The sequence below is a fragment of the Crinia signifera genome, chromosome 3, assembly GCF_055691185.1.
Source record: "Crinia signifera chromosome 3, ASM5569118v1, whole genome shotgun sequence".
In the NCBI taxonomy this organism is placed as follows: Eukaryota; Metazoa; Chordata; class Amphibia; order Anura; family Myobatrachidae; genus Crinia; species Crinia signifera.
In genome coordinates this window covers 43,142,558-43,161,250 of record NC_139219.1, presented here as the reverse complement: position 1 = coordinate 43,161,250, position 18,693 = coordinate 43,142,558, and the positions used below count along the sequence as shown (strand labels likewise).

General features: G+C 44.1%; 1 protein-coding gene across 1 annotated transcript in view; it reads left to right on the top strand.

The window, feature by feature from the left end:
- The window catches only part of THADA (THADA armadillo repeat containing), a 544,422-nt gene that overhangs the window by 276,976 nt on the left and 248,753 nt on the right, over positions 1–18,693 (top strand). Inside the window, exon 28 of the mRNA XM_083175704.1 lies at positions 4,092–4,223. Coding sequence (XP_083031830.1) covers positions 4,092–4,223 — 132 coding nt within the window. The remainder of the gene's footprint in view (positions 1–4,091; positions 4,224–18,693) is intronic.

Here is an 18,693-nt window from a genome sequence, read left to right as displayed (position 1 = left end):
AGAGTCACTGGGGCCTGATGGAGTCAGTGGGGCCTAGGGCTGGAGTTGGGCCCTCCCTGGCTTGAGATCCAATGGACCAGACGTACCTCCTCCCTGGAGGGCGACGCCAGAGGCATAAAAAATGTCTTCTGCAGCCTCTGGTGCTGGGGATCAGCAGCTGGGGCCTGCGGCCTGATCGCTTCTCATATGTGGGTCAGCCGGGCGGGGGGTCCGCAGCCGTCTTCGTGATCATGCCGCCAGGTCCTCCCTCCTGAGCCCTGAACCAGCGTCTTCCCGGGGGCCAGCTCCGTGCCGCGGGTGTCTTCGGCGGCGGCGGTGGTATTTGGTCCGTCTGTGATCGATCGGAAGCTTCCCTAGCTTCCCTGGCGCTGACCTCGCAGTAGAGGTCACGCTGCTGTGTATCGGTCGTGCCGGGCCATGGCGGTGCGGCCGGGAGGGTGGACACCGTGACCGTGCCGTAGGAAGCCGGGTAGCTGCCGCCAGGTCACCTTTCATCTTCCCCTCCGTCCTCCCCCGTCTGCGTCTCCCCGCTGCTCTGGGGGCCGGGGATGTAAGCTCCGGTGGATGGGAGCTCGCGTGTGTGCGACCATCCCCGGCCCCGACCGGAAGTATATATACATTGAAATGACTTTATAAATGGCAAGAGAATGACAGATATTCATTTAAACCTTTAGGGCTAATTGTATCCAACCTGGCAATCCAAAAGCACTCCAGTTTAAGCAAAGCTAAATTACGGTCTCCACCGCGTCTCATAGGAGGTACACAGTCAATCATGCGGTATTTGAGGCTGCTAAGTGAATGTTTGTGAGTAGCAACAGGTTGCTCACTATTGCCGCTAACTAAAGCAGCTTTTATTGCGGAGCGGTGTGCCGCCATGCGCTCTTTAAACTTACATTGGGTTTTCCCAATGTAAGATAACCCGCATGGGCACAAAATTTGGTAGACTGTATACATGCTATTACAGTCAAACCTAAATTTAATCTTGTAAATTTTGCCTGAATGAGGATGGCAAAATTGACTGCCCACAATCAAATGTTTGCAAGTGACACATGTGCATCTGAAGCAGCCCAATTTAACCTTGATAAATGATCTCTCTTTGTTCATATCTAAGTCGGTGACGTCAGATCTAACTAATACATCACGTAAATTCTTGTTACGCTTGTAACAGGTCATAATTCTATGTTCCTGCAGACCAATCATTTTATCGGTTTCAATTATCGGCCATGACTTTTTTATAACCTTAGATATAGCCTCTGAGTGATTATCATAGCGGGAAACAAAAGGTACACGTTTATCAAGGGTTTTTTTTCTCATATTTGCTTAATAATTTCTCTCTGGAGATAGATAGCGCTTTGAGCTTTTTTTTAACCAACTAATTTCTATCATACCCTCTCCTGCAGCAATCATCAATAAAAACATTGATTTGTATTTCTTCCTTCATCGGATCACTATTTATTCTACACATTCTTATCATTTGTGAATAAAGCAAACCAGCCTTAAGTTTCACAGGATGGGAACTAGTTTTGTGTAAGAACGTGTTCCTGTCTGTGCTTTTAGAGTAAACAGTAGTCGATATGACACCACCATTACAGTCTATCAAAACATCCAAAAAGCTAATTTGATGCTAATCCATATTTACTGAGAGTTTAACACTACTCTCAGATGCATTGTGTTGATTGATGATAGCCATAAGTGCTTCTTTTGAATCATTCCAAATCAAAAATCATATTTTTTTGTCGATTTATTTATGAACTAATATTATCATCAGAAAAAAAGATATCATGCTCAACATCAAACATGAAACAATTAGCATAGCTGGGGGCCACAGAACTGCCCATGGCACACCCAGCCTGCTGTAAATAATATTTTCCATCAAATAAAAAATAATTTTTTGTAAGAACAAATGTCAAAAATTGCAACAAAAATTCAACAAACATAGGCGAAATGGTTTCATCAGATACCAACATATTGCGCACAGATCTGATTCCCAATTCATGGGGATAACTGTATAAAGGCTTGTAACATAAGCTTACAAGCCACGCCTCCTTAGGTACTGTATCTACATCCCCAAGTTTGTTCAAGAACAAGGTAGTGTCTAATAGATAAAATTGATGTTGTTGTATTAGGGGCTGAAGTACCGAGTCCACCAGTACCGATGCCGGCTGAAATAACGACCCGCGGGCCGATATTATCGGGCATCCGGGAGGGAGAGTGATTCCCTTATGAATTTTAGGGAGAGTGTATATAAGGGGAGTGATAGGAAACTCAGGTAGTAAAGTCTCAGCTAGCTCCTCAGAAATAACCTTTCGATCTTTAGTTTGCAATAGATATTCATGTAGTTCCTTTTTGAAACTTTTAGTTGGATCTCCTTTAAGCATCAAGTAGGTAGTGGTGTCTGATAGCTGTCGATAAATTTCCATTTTATAATCTGACAAGTCCTGGAGCACAATAGCGCCCCCCTTGTCAGCGGGTCTTATTATAAGATTTTTATTATCCGTAAGAGTTTTCATCGCATTACGTTCTAATTTGGTCAAATTAGAATATTGAAATTGTTTATTATTCGATGTTGAAATCAATTTCACATCTTGATTAACCATCCGGCCAAAGGTTTTAATTGAGGCATTAGTAGAATAAGGATCAAAAGTCGACTTGCGTTTAAATTGTTTCATCTGTAATGGAATGTCCGGTGTAGTCATAGACAGGGTAGGTATAGATGGTTTGTTGAAATAATATTCTTTGAGTTTTAATTGCCGAAGAAATTTGTATTCATCAATTTGCCATTCCAAATCATTATATATATGTATTTACTCACTTGTACATGTCAACAGCACGTTTTAGTGTATCGCTTTCTGTTTATTTTATTCAAGTCCCCTTTTGTGCTGAAAGTAAGTTTTATTTATATAGCGCACTTTCTCCAACAGGACTCAAGGCGCTTTACGGACATTAAAAATAACAGTGCACATACTGTGATACAAAGGGTTATCAGTACAAGTAACAATAGCAGTACAGATATACATCACATGTACAGATATGCACTAGACACATTCTAATAAGGAACACGGGCATGGGGAACATATTTACCGAGCTGTGCAGTACCCAGGCAGCCATTTAGCGGCGCCACATGGTGATTGCACAGCCAGATAGGTAACCAGTAACAGTACAGATATATATATATATATATACTAGATGCACTCTAATGAGGAACACGGACATGGGGAGCATATAATTACTGAGCTGTGCAGCACCCAGGCAGCCATTCAGTAGCGCCACATGGTGATTGCACCAGCCAGAACCGTACATATAGAACACATTAGAACAGTACAGGGTACACAGAACTAGACATAACACAATTAAAGCACAATTCTTATTACACAATACAGCTGAGATATAAGGAAGTGAATGAGAACAGATGCAGGTATAGATTGTAGGTGAGTAAGAGTATGTGTGCTGAAGGGTGAGGGGGATAGAAAAGACAAGAACATACCTGACAACAGGGAAATATTAGAAATAATTTTCATAGTCAGCAATGTCCTGGTCTCATGAGAGCAGTACAGGTGGTTATGAGCACATAACAGTATGGGGGAAGCTTTGTGTTATATCCCAGGGCAGTTGTGTCATGTAGTACATTGCCATAAGGTGGAGAAAGCAGTGAGAAAATAACGCATTTGGTCTAAGTTGCAGGAGGACATGTACAGACCAATAAAATAAGAATTTGCTGTAACCCCCCCCCAAAAAAAAAAAAAAACCAGTATCATCTATATGTATGTCTATTGTCTATTTGTGTCTCTGAAACACTGCCATCTGTTGGCAGCTCGGGAAACTACATAACTTTCTCTCACACACATGCACAAACACAGAGGCAATCACAAGGTAGCTGACTAGCTTTGGAAGCATTTGCTTCGAGCGTGCTTACTAGTTACTTTATGTGTCTTTATTGCTGATGGCCAGTTTGTGTTGTGAAATTGATACAAGTAGATCTCAACTTTTTTTTTTTATTCAGTGCAAAATGTGCAGTCAAATCATGTTACCGTGGCAAAATAGTAGCCATTATTCTGCATGTGATTGTGACATTTGTTTCCATGATCTTACAGTGACACAACAGAATCGAAGCTTCATCCCAGCTTGTACCTCCTTCTCCTCATCCTGAGTAAGCTGTACCCATCTCCCATGGACGGAACCTATTCTGCCCTGAGCTTGGCTCCCTTCATCCCCTACATCATCAGGTAATCCTTGCACCTATCATTTACTACTCTTGCTAATATTTTGCATTAAAAATTGTCCAGTCCATGTGCTATGTAAATTTTTTTTATTATTGGGTGGTACATAGGGGCCCTCACAAACAGTTGATATGGGGCCTACAATTATCTAGCTACGCCACGCATACATATTCCACAGCGCATTACAGAGAATAGACCTACCAGTATATTTTTGGGTTGTGGGAGGAAACCGGAGTATTCGGAGGAAACCCACGCAAGCACGGGGAGAATATACAAACTCCGCACAGTTAGGGCCATGGGGGGAGAGGGGAATCATGTTGCTTTACTAGTTGTACTAATTTCCCCTCCGTTTGTTGGGAGAATAATCAGGCCTGCTACATTTTATTTGGAAAAGAAGATTGCATTGACCCTGCATCCTGTTCATATATAGAATATGTGGATATAATACTTCTACTCCCATATAAAGCTATTAACCATACTGCACCAGCATATATCTCTTGACTTATCTCAAAATATCTCCCATCTCGACCACTCCTCTCTGCACAAGATCATCATCTCTCTTCTGCACGGATCACTAGCTCCCATTCACTATTACAGGACTTTCATCGGGCTGCTCTCATCCTATGGAATGCCCTTCCACACACAATAAGACTCTTCACTAGCCTCCAAACTTTCAAGCGTTCCCTGAAAACTCACCTCTTCAGGCAAGCCTATCATATTTAAGTACCACACGCATAACCCTCTGAGGCACTTATGTATTATATAGCTTCCGTTCTGGACTTGTAACTTGTTGGGACTGCTATACTATTACTGGTGCCTGTCCTTGTGTTTCCCTCCTATTATCCCTATGTATTGTAAGCTTGTAGCAGGGCCCTCCAACCTCTATGTCTGTCTGTTTTATCTATTTGTTCTATCACTGTCTACAATTGTAAAGTGCAACAAAATCTTGTTATGCAGGAATAATGAATAGCAAGGGCTAATTGTCTTTTCCCTTAGGATTAAGGCCCCAATACTTGTGAACTAGCACGGCGCCCGTCGCATCGCAGACCATAAGGTATGCGATGTGATGGCAGCCGATGTTATACAATTTTTGTATACCATCGAATTGTATGGCATTGTATCGCATATACAATGGTATGCGATTTACAATTGGGGGGCTTACAATGGGGCTTACAATGTTAAATGCACCCCCACGCCACCCCCACTATGAACGTGAACCCAAAGCGTGGCGAGCGCAGCGAGCCCGCGAGGGGCGGTGGTACGCGTCCTACGACCTTTTCATACCCCCACTATCCACGTCGGCGTGGAGTTGATTTTATATAGTGTGGCGAGCGGACGCGGAATACATGTAAAGTAATACGCATCCGCTCGCCATGGTTCGGGCTCGGTGGCTCGCTGCACTCGCCACACTATATAAAATCAACTCCACGCCGACGTGGATAGTGGGGGTATGAAAAGGTCGTAGGACGCGTACCACCGCCCCTCGCGGGCTCGCTGCGCTCGCCACGCTTTGGGTTCACGTTCATAGTGGGGGTGCATTTAACATTGTAAGCCCCCATTAGGATGCTTATACAATTAAACATCGTATAGGGGGTTTATACAATTATAAATCACATCGCAGTGCATCGGATGTATACCATGCGATGCGATTATATGTCGTGCGACCAAATATCGTGGGCGCCGTGCTAGTACATAAGTACCAAGGCCCCTATATACTTATGGGATTTCTTGGAGGGAGAAATCTCATATGATTTTGCTTAAATCGCCCGGGAGCTTGCGGTGCTTTTGCATGTGATACATCGCATCTGATACCTTTCACCACTGCCAGAAGCTGTCCGATCCGACAGATTATTCATGCTGCAGGTCCAATCTCTATCTCCAACTCCGATCCGATGCGCACTGGACCACACATCGGATTGGATGTCAAACACATGCGATTTAGCCAATTTTCACCTGTTTTCTCATCCCAATCTGTCGGAATCAGGTGAAAAGTGGCCAAATTGCACTAGTGTATGGCCAGCTTAAGGGTGTAATTAGGAGAAGAGAGCACCCAATGCGCACACTCACTTAGCAATAAGCATGACGAGATGAATGCTTGATAGGTTCCATATGAAAGAAGGGCAGCGAGGGATTAACCTCTTGCCTGCCATTTATTGATCTTTCTCAGCCATATGTGTATATATTATCTTTCTGTTTGTGTACTTTTACGGTGACCCACAGTTGCCACCAATTTCATTCTCTTTTAAACCATTGCTTTAAAAAAAAAATAATGGGGTTGTGGTGTCTTTGAAGACAGTATGCATTTGTACCCCAATAAAAGTGGGCATACCTTAAGGCAGCAGAATCTCAAGGGATTTACGAACTGTTCACAAAATAGTAATATTTGTTTTATATAAGAATGCAGGTTGCAGACAGCTGAAGGTGTTTTCCTGTTCTGGGTTTAAGCCTCAGTGAAAGGGCAGAGTGCAGCAAAGTGCTGCAAGAGCCCTTTACTCCTAAGCAGTAGGACAGTTGTTAAACTGCCTATACTATTTATTACCAGTTATTTATGTAGCGCACACATATTCCGCAGAGCTTTACAGAGAATATTTGAACATTGACATCAGTCCCTGCCCCAGTGGAGCTTACAATCTATATCCCCTACCACATCTACATGCACACACATTCATTTTAGGGTTAAATATGTTAGGAGCCAATTAACATACATATATTTTTGGATTGTGGGAGGAAACCGGAGTACCCAGAGGAAACCCACGCAAGTACGGGGAGAATATACAAACTCTGCACAGGGTCTTGGTGAGAATCGAACCAATGACCTCAGTGCTGTGAAGCAGTAATGCTAATCAATACACCATACGTGCTGCCCAAGCCAACTCTGTGCTTTAGGAACCAGAAGTGGAACTTGCATTGTGTAGGGTCTGCTGTCTATAGCTGGGTACACATATGTACAATCGTCGGGCCGTTCTTCCGTTCTGCGGACGAACGGCCGTTCGATTGTATATATGTGTACGCAGTCCCGATCCCTTCGTTGCGATCGATAAACGGCCAAAAACGCTCTTGGCCGTCCACGGTCGGTCGGTCGGTCGAAGGTTCTTTGCTGCTTAATATTCTTCCGACAGGACGGCTCCATATCGAAAGAAAAGTGACATGTGTACGCACGTTCGATCGATATGCAGCCCGTTCCTGCGATCATTCCTCCCAAAAGCAGCACGCCCATCTTTTTCTTGTGATTGTTTGGACGGGAGTACATCGGACGTCGCAAGTAAAATTGTACATATGTGTACGCGCAGATCGGTCGTATGTTTTGGACGGCCGAACGTGTATTCGGTCGATCGAACGGTCGCAAGAAAAATGAAATTGTACATATGTGTACCCAGCTTTAGTATTATTTGGATAGATATGATGTATCTGTTAGCAAAGGGAAGTAGAGTTTTCTCGTCATTAAGCACTACATAATGTCAAGAAGCTGTGTATCTTGAAGAGTTAGAGTGTGTACACACGGTTCGATGTTCTGTGCGATCCGATGTACGATTCGATGTTTTGTCCGATTTTTACTTTTCCCTTTTTTTTTTTTCTCCTTAAGATATGCCTTAAGATATGCTTAAGATTTTGACTTTTTACCATACAATTTGCTATGTGATTTCCTATTTGATTTACTATGCGATTTCCTATGTGCCTTAAGATTTGCTTAAGATTTTGACTAAGCGATTTTGACTTAACAACAGGATGACTGACAGGGCCCTGGAAATCGTATAGCACATCGCATCTTAAGCATATCTTAAGGCACATACGATGCATGCGATATGCTTGCGATTTGTGCTAGATAGAGTGTGCTGCCCACTCTATCTCCCCTCCGATCTCTCCTAAAACGGGAGCGCGCATCGGGCTAGGAAGCCCTTACAATTCATACAATCAGTATGCGATATGTATGCGATATGGCTTCCGATGTTGACGATATCGTCAACATCGGAAGCCATATCGAACCGTGTGTACACACTATTACTCAAAACAAAGTTACATTTTCTTATTAAAATTCCCCAATATTATGTTTCACAATCGATAAAGAACCGCTAGGTCTGGCTCTATTAAGTTGGCCATACATTTACAAAATTTTGCCTTAATTCTGACGAATCAGGCAGAGAATTCCGGTTAAAAGTGGCCAAATCTTATGTGTTTGACATCCGATCCGATCTGATCTGATGTGCATCGAATCGGATCCTGAGATTGAACCTGTTTTACATAAGATAAATCAAAATTTCTGTTTTTTAGCACCTGTGATATATCACATCTGATATCTCTTTAACTCCTCTAGTAGCTCCCCGGGAGTCCTACCGTGCTATTTTTACATGGAGTAAAGCGCATGTGATAAATCCAATGGAAAAATGGCATATCGAGTGCCAAATTGGGAGCCGTCTGGGGGAGTTCAAGTGAAATTGCCTCCGCCAAGTTGCACAAATGTATGGTGGCCTTAAGATTTAGTTCACAAGCTAACACCCCTGTGAAGTCTTCAGGCACTCTCTTTTCTGATATATCCCAGTGACACTGTTGAACATTTGCCTTAACTGTATCATCCTTTTGTTTTAACAAAAATAGGGCCTGTCTAGAGTTTGGATTTGTTAAGTACAGAAACACAGAAAAGTATCAATTGGAGTTTAACGTGACAAAAAAAAGCTCCAATTCTTATTAAAAAAATATGGGAAAAAATGACATACAGATGCAAATCCGCGTTCCAAAAGAGAATACCGACAAAAAAACATAGATTGCTATTAGGGTCTGATCCTGGAAATATTTTTGAGATGAAAATGGCAGATTTGTGAGAGGTTCTTAGGGGCTAGAGCATAAGGGGCTAGGGTAAATAGTAGTGCCATCAATAGATTATCAGATTTTGGGAGGTGAGAAAGTTGATCAGCTCTGTTAGACATGTTACTTTATGGTTAAGACAGCCAAGAAGAGATAGCAGAGAGCCAGTTGGAGACACGAGTGAGGAGAGCAGGAGAAAGGTCAGGAAAGATAGATTTGAAATCATCAGCATATAGATGATATTGAAGCCAAAAGAGCTAATGAGTTCACCTAAAGAGGACTTATAGAACGAGTAAAGGAGAGGACCAAGGACAGAACCTTGGGGAACACCTACAGTTAGTCATGCGATGTAGGTGGACAGCCAGGAGAGGGCAGTGTCATGCAAACCAAGTGAGTGAAGGCTTTGCTGAAGGAGACGGTGGTCCACAGTGTTAAAAGAACAACGAGGTCAAGAAGAAGAAGCAAGAGTAGTGGCCCTTAGACTTTACAGCATAAAGAGATGGCAGTTTCCTTGGAGTGGAGAAGATGGAAGCCATACTGGAATGGGTTAAGTAGGGAGTGGGAGGAGAGAAAGGCAGTAAGGCGGTTGTAGATAACACGCTCAAGAAGTTTGGGGGTAAGTAGTTGGAGAGGGTATTTTTAAGGATAGGGGAGATAAGAGCATACTTAAAGGCCGGGGGGACAGTGCCTGATGAGAGGGAGAGATTGAGGAGGTGGGATATATGGGAACAAGTAGAGGGAGAGATGTATGTTTTGGGAGGGGAATGGATGAGGTCCTTGACTTCCTCACCAGATACACTGGAGAAAGATGTCAGAGTTAGCAAGAGGGAGGAGGAGGGATTGAAAGGAAGAGGAGATGGTTGGTTGCTGATGGTCTGGTTGGATGTGATGTCTTGACGTACTGTATGGTGCCAATTTTGGATGTGAAATAAGTGGCAAAGTCAAGAGCACAGAGTGGGGAGGGAAGGTGGTTGTGGGCAGAGGAGGGAGTTGACAGTGGCAAAAAGGTGCTGGGGGTTTTTCAATTGGGAGGATATGAGGTTCTTGAAGTAAGACTGTTTATCAAGGGAAAGGGCAGCACTGCAGGATGCAGGATGAAAGCATACTTTTGAAATGGAGGAAGTGTGCCTTACAGCGTTATTACCTCCATTTTTGCTCAGTAGTACGCGAACATTTTTGCAGTTATTTGTGAGGTGTTAGTTTGCGAGGGTTAATAGTGGTTTGTGGAGTGACAGTGGAGTGGATTGACAGAATCTAGAGCAGAAATAAGGTATGCATTATATAGGAAAGTGACTTGTTCAGGACATGAGTGAGAAGTGAGTCAAAGAGGGAGGTTAGGGAGGCGATGTCTGTAGCCTCAATGTTACACTGGTAAGGTGGCGATGAGAAGCACAGAGAGTGATGGTCAGAGATGGTCAATGAGAAGTTGGAGAAATCAGAAATATCACAATGGTAGGCGAAGACCAGATCAAGTGAGCTTCCATTCACATGGGAGGATGAGGGGGTCCACTGGGAGAGACTAAGGACCTTTTTCTGGTCGTTTGCTTGCATGCAAATTGGCATGTGAGCTCGATGTTTTCCAAATGCGCATTTCTGCACATGTTCATGCACCGGGTGCGTGCATTCACGGTGATCAGATTGTTCACACACCCAACATTGCGGGCAGTGGGTGTGCGGGTGGTGTGTCTGTAGGGGGGGGGCTTGGTTCGGCAGGCCAGGGTACTCGCCCATGGGAACACCCAGCGTTTCATGGGTGTTCCCATAGAAATCACCCGGTGACGTGGGGGGCGGGCAGCTGACATTACCAGAGAGTAACTTTTGATATGCGTGCACGAACCACATTTTTCAATGGTCCGCGACTATCGAAAGATGTGTGAGTTCCCCCAGGCCTGCGAATAGATGTTTATGTAAAACATCCATTCGTATGCTGGGCAAACCAGCACAGCCTGTGAATGGAGGGGGGCTGCCCCCGGCATTCGCAGGGCGGCATCTGGTGGATTTGCAAGGCTGCATATACGCAGCCTTGCGAGTCAACCAGAATAAGGTCCTAAGTGAAGATGTGAGGTTAAGGAGATTAGAGGCAGAAGTTTATGTGGAAATATTAATAGGGATGTTGAATGAATCACCTAAAATAATAGAGGGAATGAGGAAAATAGGAAGTTTGGAAGGCCAGCAAGCAAAGTTGTCTAGGAATTTTAAGGGAATGCCTGGAAGAGTAAGAGGCGTTTAGCGTAGACCTAAAATGTACAGAATGTAAGGGATGGGTTCTGGGTGTATGAGTATATAGGAGTAACTAGAGGGTATTCGGCACATAATAGTCTACCCACCTTTATGCCAAGTCCATGAGAATTCAAAGAGTAATAGGCCGGCCTCTTGGATCTGGCCACTTCCCCAGAGATTTGCGTCATTATGTGGCGCAGTGATACAGGGCTAGGGCTGCAATAACATAATTTACAGCACCATATCCCCCATACTACCCATTTGGATTTCTTCTGTGGCTTCTCCAATGTGGTCCAGATAAAGCATATACCTCTTAGGGTTTAATATAACAACTTAATGTTCTCTTAACTTTCTCTGAATATGCTGTTCCTGTCCTGTTTAACCCTTTGAGTGCCATCATCTCTGTGTGAGATGGGCATAATATCCGCAAAAAATGGCAGCATCGCTCACATTTGTTATATAAATTCAAATAAAAATATTATGTAAAAAATATTAGTTTTACTATATAAGGTAAGCATTATGAATAAAAAAAGTTTGCTTTTTTCAGACCTACTTTGACAAATTAACTTGGCACTCAAAGGGCAGAATTCAATGCTCCCATGTTGTGTTTTTTTCCGGCAAGGTTTGCTTTTTCTTTTTGGCGAGAAGGCCAGTCCACTCTCCAAAAATGATCCTCGCCCTATTCAGCACTCCCGGTTTGCCGAACCCCCCCCCCCCCAGAAAGCTTTGCCTTGTTCGCTGCTTGGTCATCGCCGTTATTCACCGTTGCTTTCTTATGGGAAATTTGTGTACCTCGCTGTTTGTGTATTCAATGCAAAGAAAAAACGGAGCACGCTGCTCACTGGGTTTTTTTGTCTTTCACCTCCATTTTGCATCTTTTTTAGGTGAACTGAATTTACGTACACATAAAAGTTTTTTTTTTTGGTGTCTACAAGTCTATTTTTTAATTAGATGAAGGATCAATGTTATTATTATTATTTTTTTTATAGAAGAGCCACATTAGTATATTTAATTTTTTTTGTGGTAATTTTTTTTCCACCCATGATGCATGTTTTTATCACTCTATATTCTACTCATGATTCACCTCAGTTAGTACCCATGATTCACCTCTTCTTCCTCACTCTTTTGTTTCGACTTGAGGAGATACACAGATTTTCACACATCAGCGGCTTTGGAATTGTTTTTTTAAGCTAATTTGCGTTTTTCTGCATATATCGGCAAAGTTTGAACACTGCCTACAAAGGGAACGAATAAATCCTTGGACACTGCTATGGTCAATGCTCGCCATCAGGGGCAGCGAGCAGCTGACACGTTGAATAGGGTGAACAGGAGGCATGGCGAGGGGTAGGAAAAATGGAGAATGCACAGCGAACGAAAAATAGAGAAAATTGTGCCGTGCTCGCCGGAGCATTGAATACACCACATTTGATTAATGCACACTTCCTGATCAAGTATTGGTTCAATGAGCGTATCCTTATATAAACAACTGGCAGATTTACGTTTAAGTTCATGTAATAGTTACATTGTCTACTTGTAATAAAAAAAATAGTTTTTACTTTTCTAAACCTTCTTTAGCTTTTCCATGTGATGCCGGCACTTGGTCAGCATTTTGGAAAGTGAAACACAGCTGCAATGGAAGGCAAATCCCCAGCTGGGAATGCTAAAGAACGTGTAGGAAAATAAAGGTCTCTCAGGAAGTTCCAGCAGGGAGATCAGTATGGCGCCCTTTTTCCACCACATCAAAGGAGGGAATTTTATTTTGAAGATGCTAATTTTACATTAAGGGTAGTCTTGTGCTAAATATGTGCTGCTGGGGGCTTGATTCAAAATCTACTGGACAAAGAGGGTTGGAAGCCTAATGGGCCTAAATGGAACCTGTCAGAGAAAGCAGCCATCACGTGGGCTGAAACCATGCAGCATATACATTCACTGTAGACTTAATATATTAATAGGAGTCTATTCGATGCATTGAATATTTTCTATTACTTTCATTTACCAATTGTATTTTGTTTGGGCGGCTGAACTTGGTGGTAAGTCTGAACTTTCTGCTTTGCCGGGCTAGGGATGGCCGTTGACCATTGATGATTCAAAATCAGTAGAATGGGTTTGCCATCAAAGGGGGAGAACCAGATGGTTTCCCTCCATCTATGGCGAGCATAACCGAATAGTTTTTTTGTAGAGTTTTTTCCCCCACGGGGCCAGAACACTGAGTATAGCTATGCCACTGGCACCTCAGGTACTGATTGGCTCACAGGCCAATCAGTCAAAGAAAATGGATGACCATTCATAGAAAAAACAATCGATGGTCATCTGTTGTATAGTATACCACCATCGATGGCCTGTTGCACTATTGCCATTAATGGCAACAAGGACCGCCAGGCCAGTATGGAGGTAAAGGCCACATGCACAGAGAACTGGTCTTGCGCTTCCTTTGCTGCTTCGGTAGATAAGGCATTGATGCTTCATCTACCCCTGCTGTCCATAGGAATCACTGGGCTTCCTAAATTTATTTATTATTTATTTGCAGTTTCTTATATAGCGCAGCAGATTCTGTTGCGCTTTACAATAGGGAGAAGCCCTATCTCTGGCAACATTGGACATTTCTTCCTACTATAAATTTACCCTATATTACCTTCTATACTTCTGGATTAAACCCCAGCAAATGAACAGGTTGCATTAAGGCTGCGCTTGGGGGAACCATGCAAATAATCTTCGTAATTCTATAACTGTTCCTTATGGATCTGGAGAAGTATTAGTTGGTTTGTGACAAATGTGACTCTGCAGGTCTGCACAGGGAAGATACTGTACACCTGCTGCCCAGGTCCCTGTAATCACTGTAAGAGATAAATCACTGATTACAGGCATTATCTGTACAGAGATGACTCATCTGTGCAAGGTTAATCTGCCAGGTTTACTTTCCCCTATATGGCCATATCATATTGCAGCAATCAGCAATTATTTACTTAGCTGAAGGGAACTGTCATCAACATTTTGAATTGCATTTGGAAACCTAGATTTGTCTTCATATTTATTACATTTATTTATAGTTGTATATGATGCAGCTCCTGCCCAGGCCTATTGCCGGTCCTGGATTACATTTACTTTTAATTAGGAGGTCTTCCCTTTCATTCAGGTTTCGTACAGGGCTGTAAGGTACATGGAGCAGCATCATGTGCTCTGGGTAGGGGGTTATATTCAAAAACAGTCTACACTGGGTTATGGGTCATAGGGTCAACACAATTAAGGTTAACATGCACTGGGCCGACATGGTCAAAAGGTTGACATGGAAAAGGTCAACGGGTATGGATCGAATCATCGACCAAAACTAGGTCGACACCGTTGGGTCGATATACAGCTAGGTCGACAGGGGTCTCGTTCGAAATGGGTAAAGGTTGACAGGGGTGTAGGTCGACACATGCATTAGGTCTATATGGGTTAGGTCGACAGTCAAAAGGTCGACGTGGGTTTTTTGACCCGAATGTTGACACAGTCAACATGACACAATTTAAAGTGTGCCGCATGCCCTTGCATTGCTTGCTTCGCTCGCGATGCTTGGGGCACAGAGCCTCGCTATGCTCGGCACATTATTTTATTATTCCACTATGCCCTAGTGGATGGTAGGGCATGAAATACTGCCTGCCGGCACATGTCGGCTCAAAAAAACAGTCAAAAACCCCATGTCGACCTTTAGACTGTAGACCTAACCCATGTCGACCTAACGCATGGGTCGACTTAGTGCATTGTCAACCTAGACCCATGTCGACCTAGACCCCTGTCAACCTAGCTGTATATTAACCCAATGGTGTAGACTTAATGACTGTCGACCTAGCTGGGATCGACAATTCGACCGTATCCCGGGTCAACATGAGTTTTTCAGGTTTTTTTTCTGGCTTCCACGTTGACATGGATCGGCCTGGACACTATATAAGTGTACCGCGTCACCTCACACGGCTCGCAGCGAGCCCGCAAGGGACTTCTTTGCGCTCGCCCCCGTCGGAGCACCAGCAGTCAGGATTCCTATGTTGGTATACTGACTGTCAGGAGCCCGATTGTCGGGAAGTCATACCACACCCATAATTTCCTTCCACAAGTACCCACTTGGATTTCTATTGGAGAAGAGGACGGGCCAACATTGGAATCCATAGGTAAGTATTGTATGAATGTGAGTTTAGATACAAAAAGTTTACTCTCCTTATCTTACTTTTCTTCACCTCTTCAGAGGCTCTCCATTAAAGTGAGTTTTTTCCCCCTTCATGTCCACTAGGATGGTGAAGTATGAACAAGCAGATGGCAGTGTTTGGAGACTCACTGACACTAGACATGGATGATATTAACATCTTCTGTTTAAAAGCTAATTGAATGATGATAATCCTTTTAATAAAGCTTTGAATAGATGGCTGGTAGTTTATAAACCACGAATATAAGACTCTAGCTGTAGAGAAGCTAGGAAGGCATGCTGGGACTTCTAGTTCCACAAGAACAGGAGAGCCAAGGGTTGCCAGGCCCTTATAGATATGGTATACTAGTCAGCCCGATCTAAGCAAATGCTTCAAAAGCTAGATGTAGTTTCAGTTGCTGGCAACAGATGGCAGTGTTTCGGTGGCACACGGCCACTAGACATATACAGAGTTGCCATGGATCCCGGTTTTTACCCGAGCCTCCCACTGCCCTGCTAAGCCAGTTTACCCTCCCGGTTTTTGCTGGTTAATAGCCGAAAATCCAGACTGCGCATGCATAGCTTATTTTTGTTATTTCCCCTTCTCCAGTCCTTGTACCTATATGTGCCTTTCTCCTAATGTGTGCATTATGTGTTCAAGGTGCACTAATATTTATTTGTTGTAATAGGTAATACTATAGTGTGTGGGCATTGTGCATGTCACCAGTCCTTTTGGCATTGTGCATGTAAGTGGCGCTATCCATGTGGGCATAAGAGGCACTATTGATGTGGGCATTGTGGGCGCAAGAGCCATGATTGATGTGGGCATAAGAGGTACTATTCATGTGAACATTTTTGTGCGTAAGCTGCGCTAGTCCTATGGGCATTGTGTGCGTAAGTTCTAGTCCTGTGAGCATTGTGTGCGTAGTGGCGCTAGTCTTGTGGGCATTGTGTGCGTAGTGGCGCTAGTCTTGTGGGCATTGTGTGCGTAAGCGGTGCTATTCATGTGGGCAATTGTGTACGTAGGTGTCGCTAGTCCTGTGGGTATAGGCGGCACTAGTCCTGGGGGGGCATTGTTTGCATAAGTGGCGCTAGTCCTAAGGCGTAGGCGGCGCTAGTCCTGGGGGCATTGTTTGCATAAGTGGCGCTAGTTCTGTGGACATTGTGTGCGTACAGTACGTGGGGATATTCATGTGGGCATTGTGTGTTCAGGTCCAAATCAAGAAGTCGAAAGAGCCGCCCTCAAATTCTTCATGTATACAGCGTTATTAGACGCCGTAGTGCATGTGGAGACTGGCGTCAAGCATCTCAAGTTGCTTTCTGCATTCCGTCTACTGTTACCGATGATGTGTGGGTCATCGGCGACATCCTGGCAGCAAGCCCCCCCAGCTCCATTATGCTGTCAACCATCGCGTCCAGCATCAGCAAGTGTGTACTCGCTATATCGTTAATGATGCGCGCTGCTGCGGGTTGTTAGTGATGTCCATCTCCGTCAACTGTACATGAAGGAAGATGGGGAATATAGCTATAGAGTGCCATTCTGCAGAATGCAGCATTGCCCGCCTTCTCTCCAGATCCCCCGTTTATACCTGCCACTACCACACACCCCTGAGTGGAACTATATACACCCAAAGGTATCAAAAGTAGGCAAGTATGGATATAGTCGGGCCCTGAGCCGGTGCTTGGAGATGACTTCATCTCCAAGCATCGGTAAAACCCGCCAGCAGAGACCCCTGTGGCATCGACCGACAAGCTGGGGGCAAGCCCAGCACCCAGGATAGTTGCTGGGCTGCCCCCAGCATCCGTCCGCCCCCAGCCTCCATCCATGAGCTGAATGGATGCAGCACACAGGCATACATTCACCTCCTTCCAGCCTCCGCTGCTGTCTGCATAGTACCGCAGACCGCAGCGGAGGCTGTACACGACCCCTGCCCAACCTCCGGACTGACCGCAGGACGCTGCGGTGCGGAGGTTGGGGCTCCCCTATTGGTGGAAATGGGTCCCTGGGTCGGATTACCTGGGTTACCCATTTACACAACCCCTGACTCGGGGGAAGCCCCGTATCAGACCCTGAACGTTTACTGGGTCGGACACCCGGGGAACAGGACTCGGGATATTTTTTTTTTTTACCCCATTTACACCAAGCCCCGGCCAGGACTGTAGCTGCAATAACACTGGGTCGAGGCTCTGGTGTAAAAGGGGTATGAGTTACCGTATGAGAGCACAAGGCTGCAGGCACAGAACTTTTATACAGGTCACAGACTTCCAAGGTGACTCCTAGTATCTCTCTAGTAATTTACAATATTGGGTGCATAATAAATATAGAATACCCACATTTTCTTAAAGGACACTGAAGTGATGACTCGTGCACCAGTTACAAGCGATGACTTCTGAACTGACTGTTTATACAGATATTATTTACAGGCGCTCACAGATCTCGCTGTTGCCAACATTCTAAATAGTTTCCAAGGACACTTTGCACAAGCCAGGGCATGTAAACATACCATGCACAGTACCTTTCTGGGAGCACTACAAAACCTATCATGTCATGTTTTCCGGATTTCATTTTTATAGATTTTTTTAAATTCTTTAAACTCTTTACAGTTCTTGGCAGGTCCGAAAAGAAGCAATACAAAACATCATAAAATAGGGTGCAGTGCACCTGATGTTTTATGTGCGTTTTTGAATAGTCACCTTGAACAAATATCACCCCAAAAAATAAGAATAGATAGAAAAGAACACAATGGGCGTCATGCTGAGCGAGCACTGCACCAGTTGGCCTATTGGGCAGGAGTTTGAACCTGGAAAGTGAATGTATGCGACAACGTATATTGAACCTATCTCACCTTACAATCACAGAGGTGAAACGGGGGTTGGGAATGAGCGCTCTCAGGCAATGTTGGCACGTGGCATAATGTATGCAGACCAGCAAATATGTGGCTGGGCATCTGTTTAGAGGCTTATCTGTGTGCTGAAGAACTTACATATGGACCACATGGCATATGTGAGGATATACATTAATTTTCTGAACACAATTTTTTGGGGGAGGGGTGTAATTTCTGCCCATTTTTGCATCCACTCCAGTATGTGTAATTATTAATCCCAGTAAACCCGGGTCAGACCATTATACAGAGGGCAACCCTTATAGCCCAGGTTGAGTTGTCCGGTTGTTTGGCCGGAGTTATAAGGTTTGGTGGTTTCACACCGCAATTCGTTCCATCAGCAATCCGGCATTAACCCGGGTGAAAAAGGGGCTTATGTGTCATTTGTCAATATTGAAAAATATGGGTATTTTTAGGG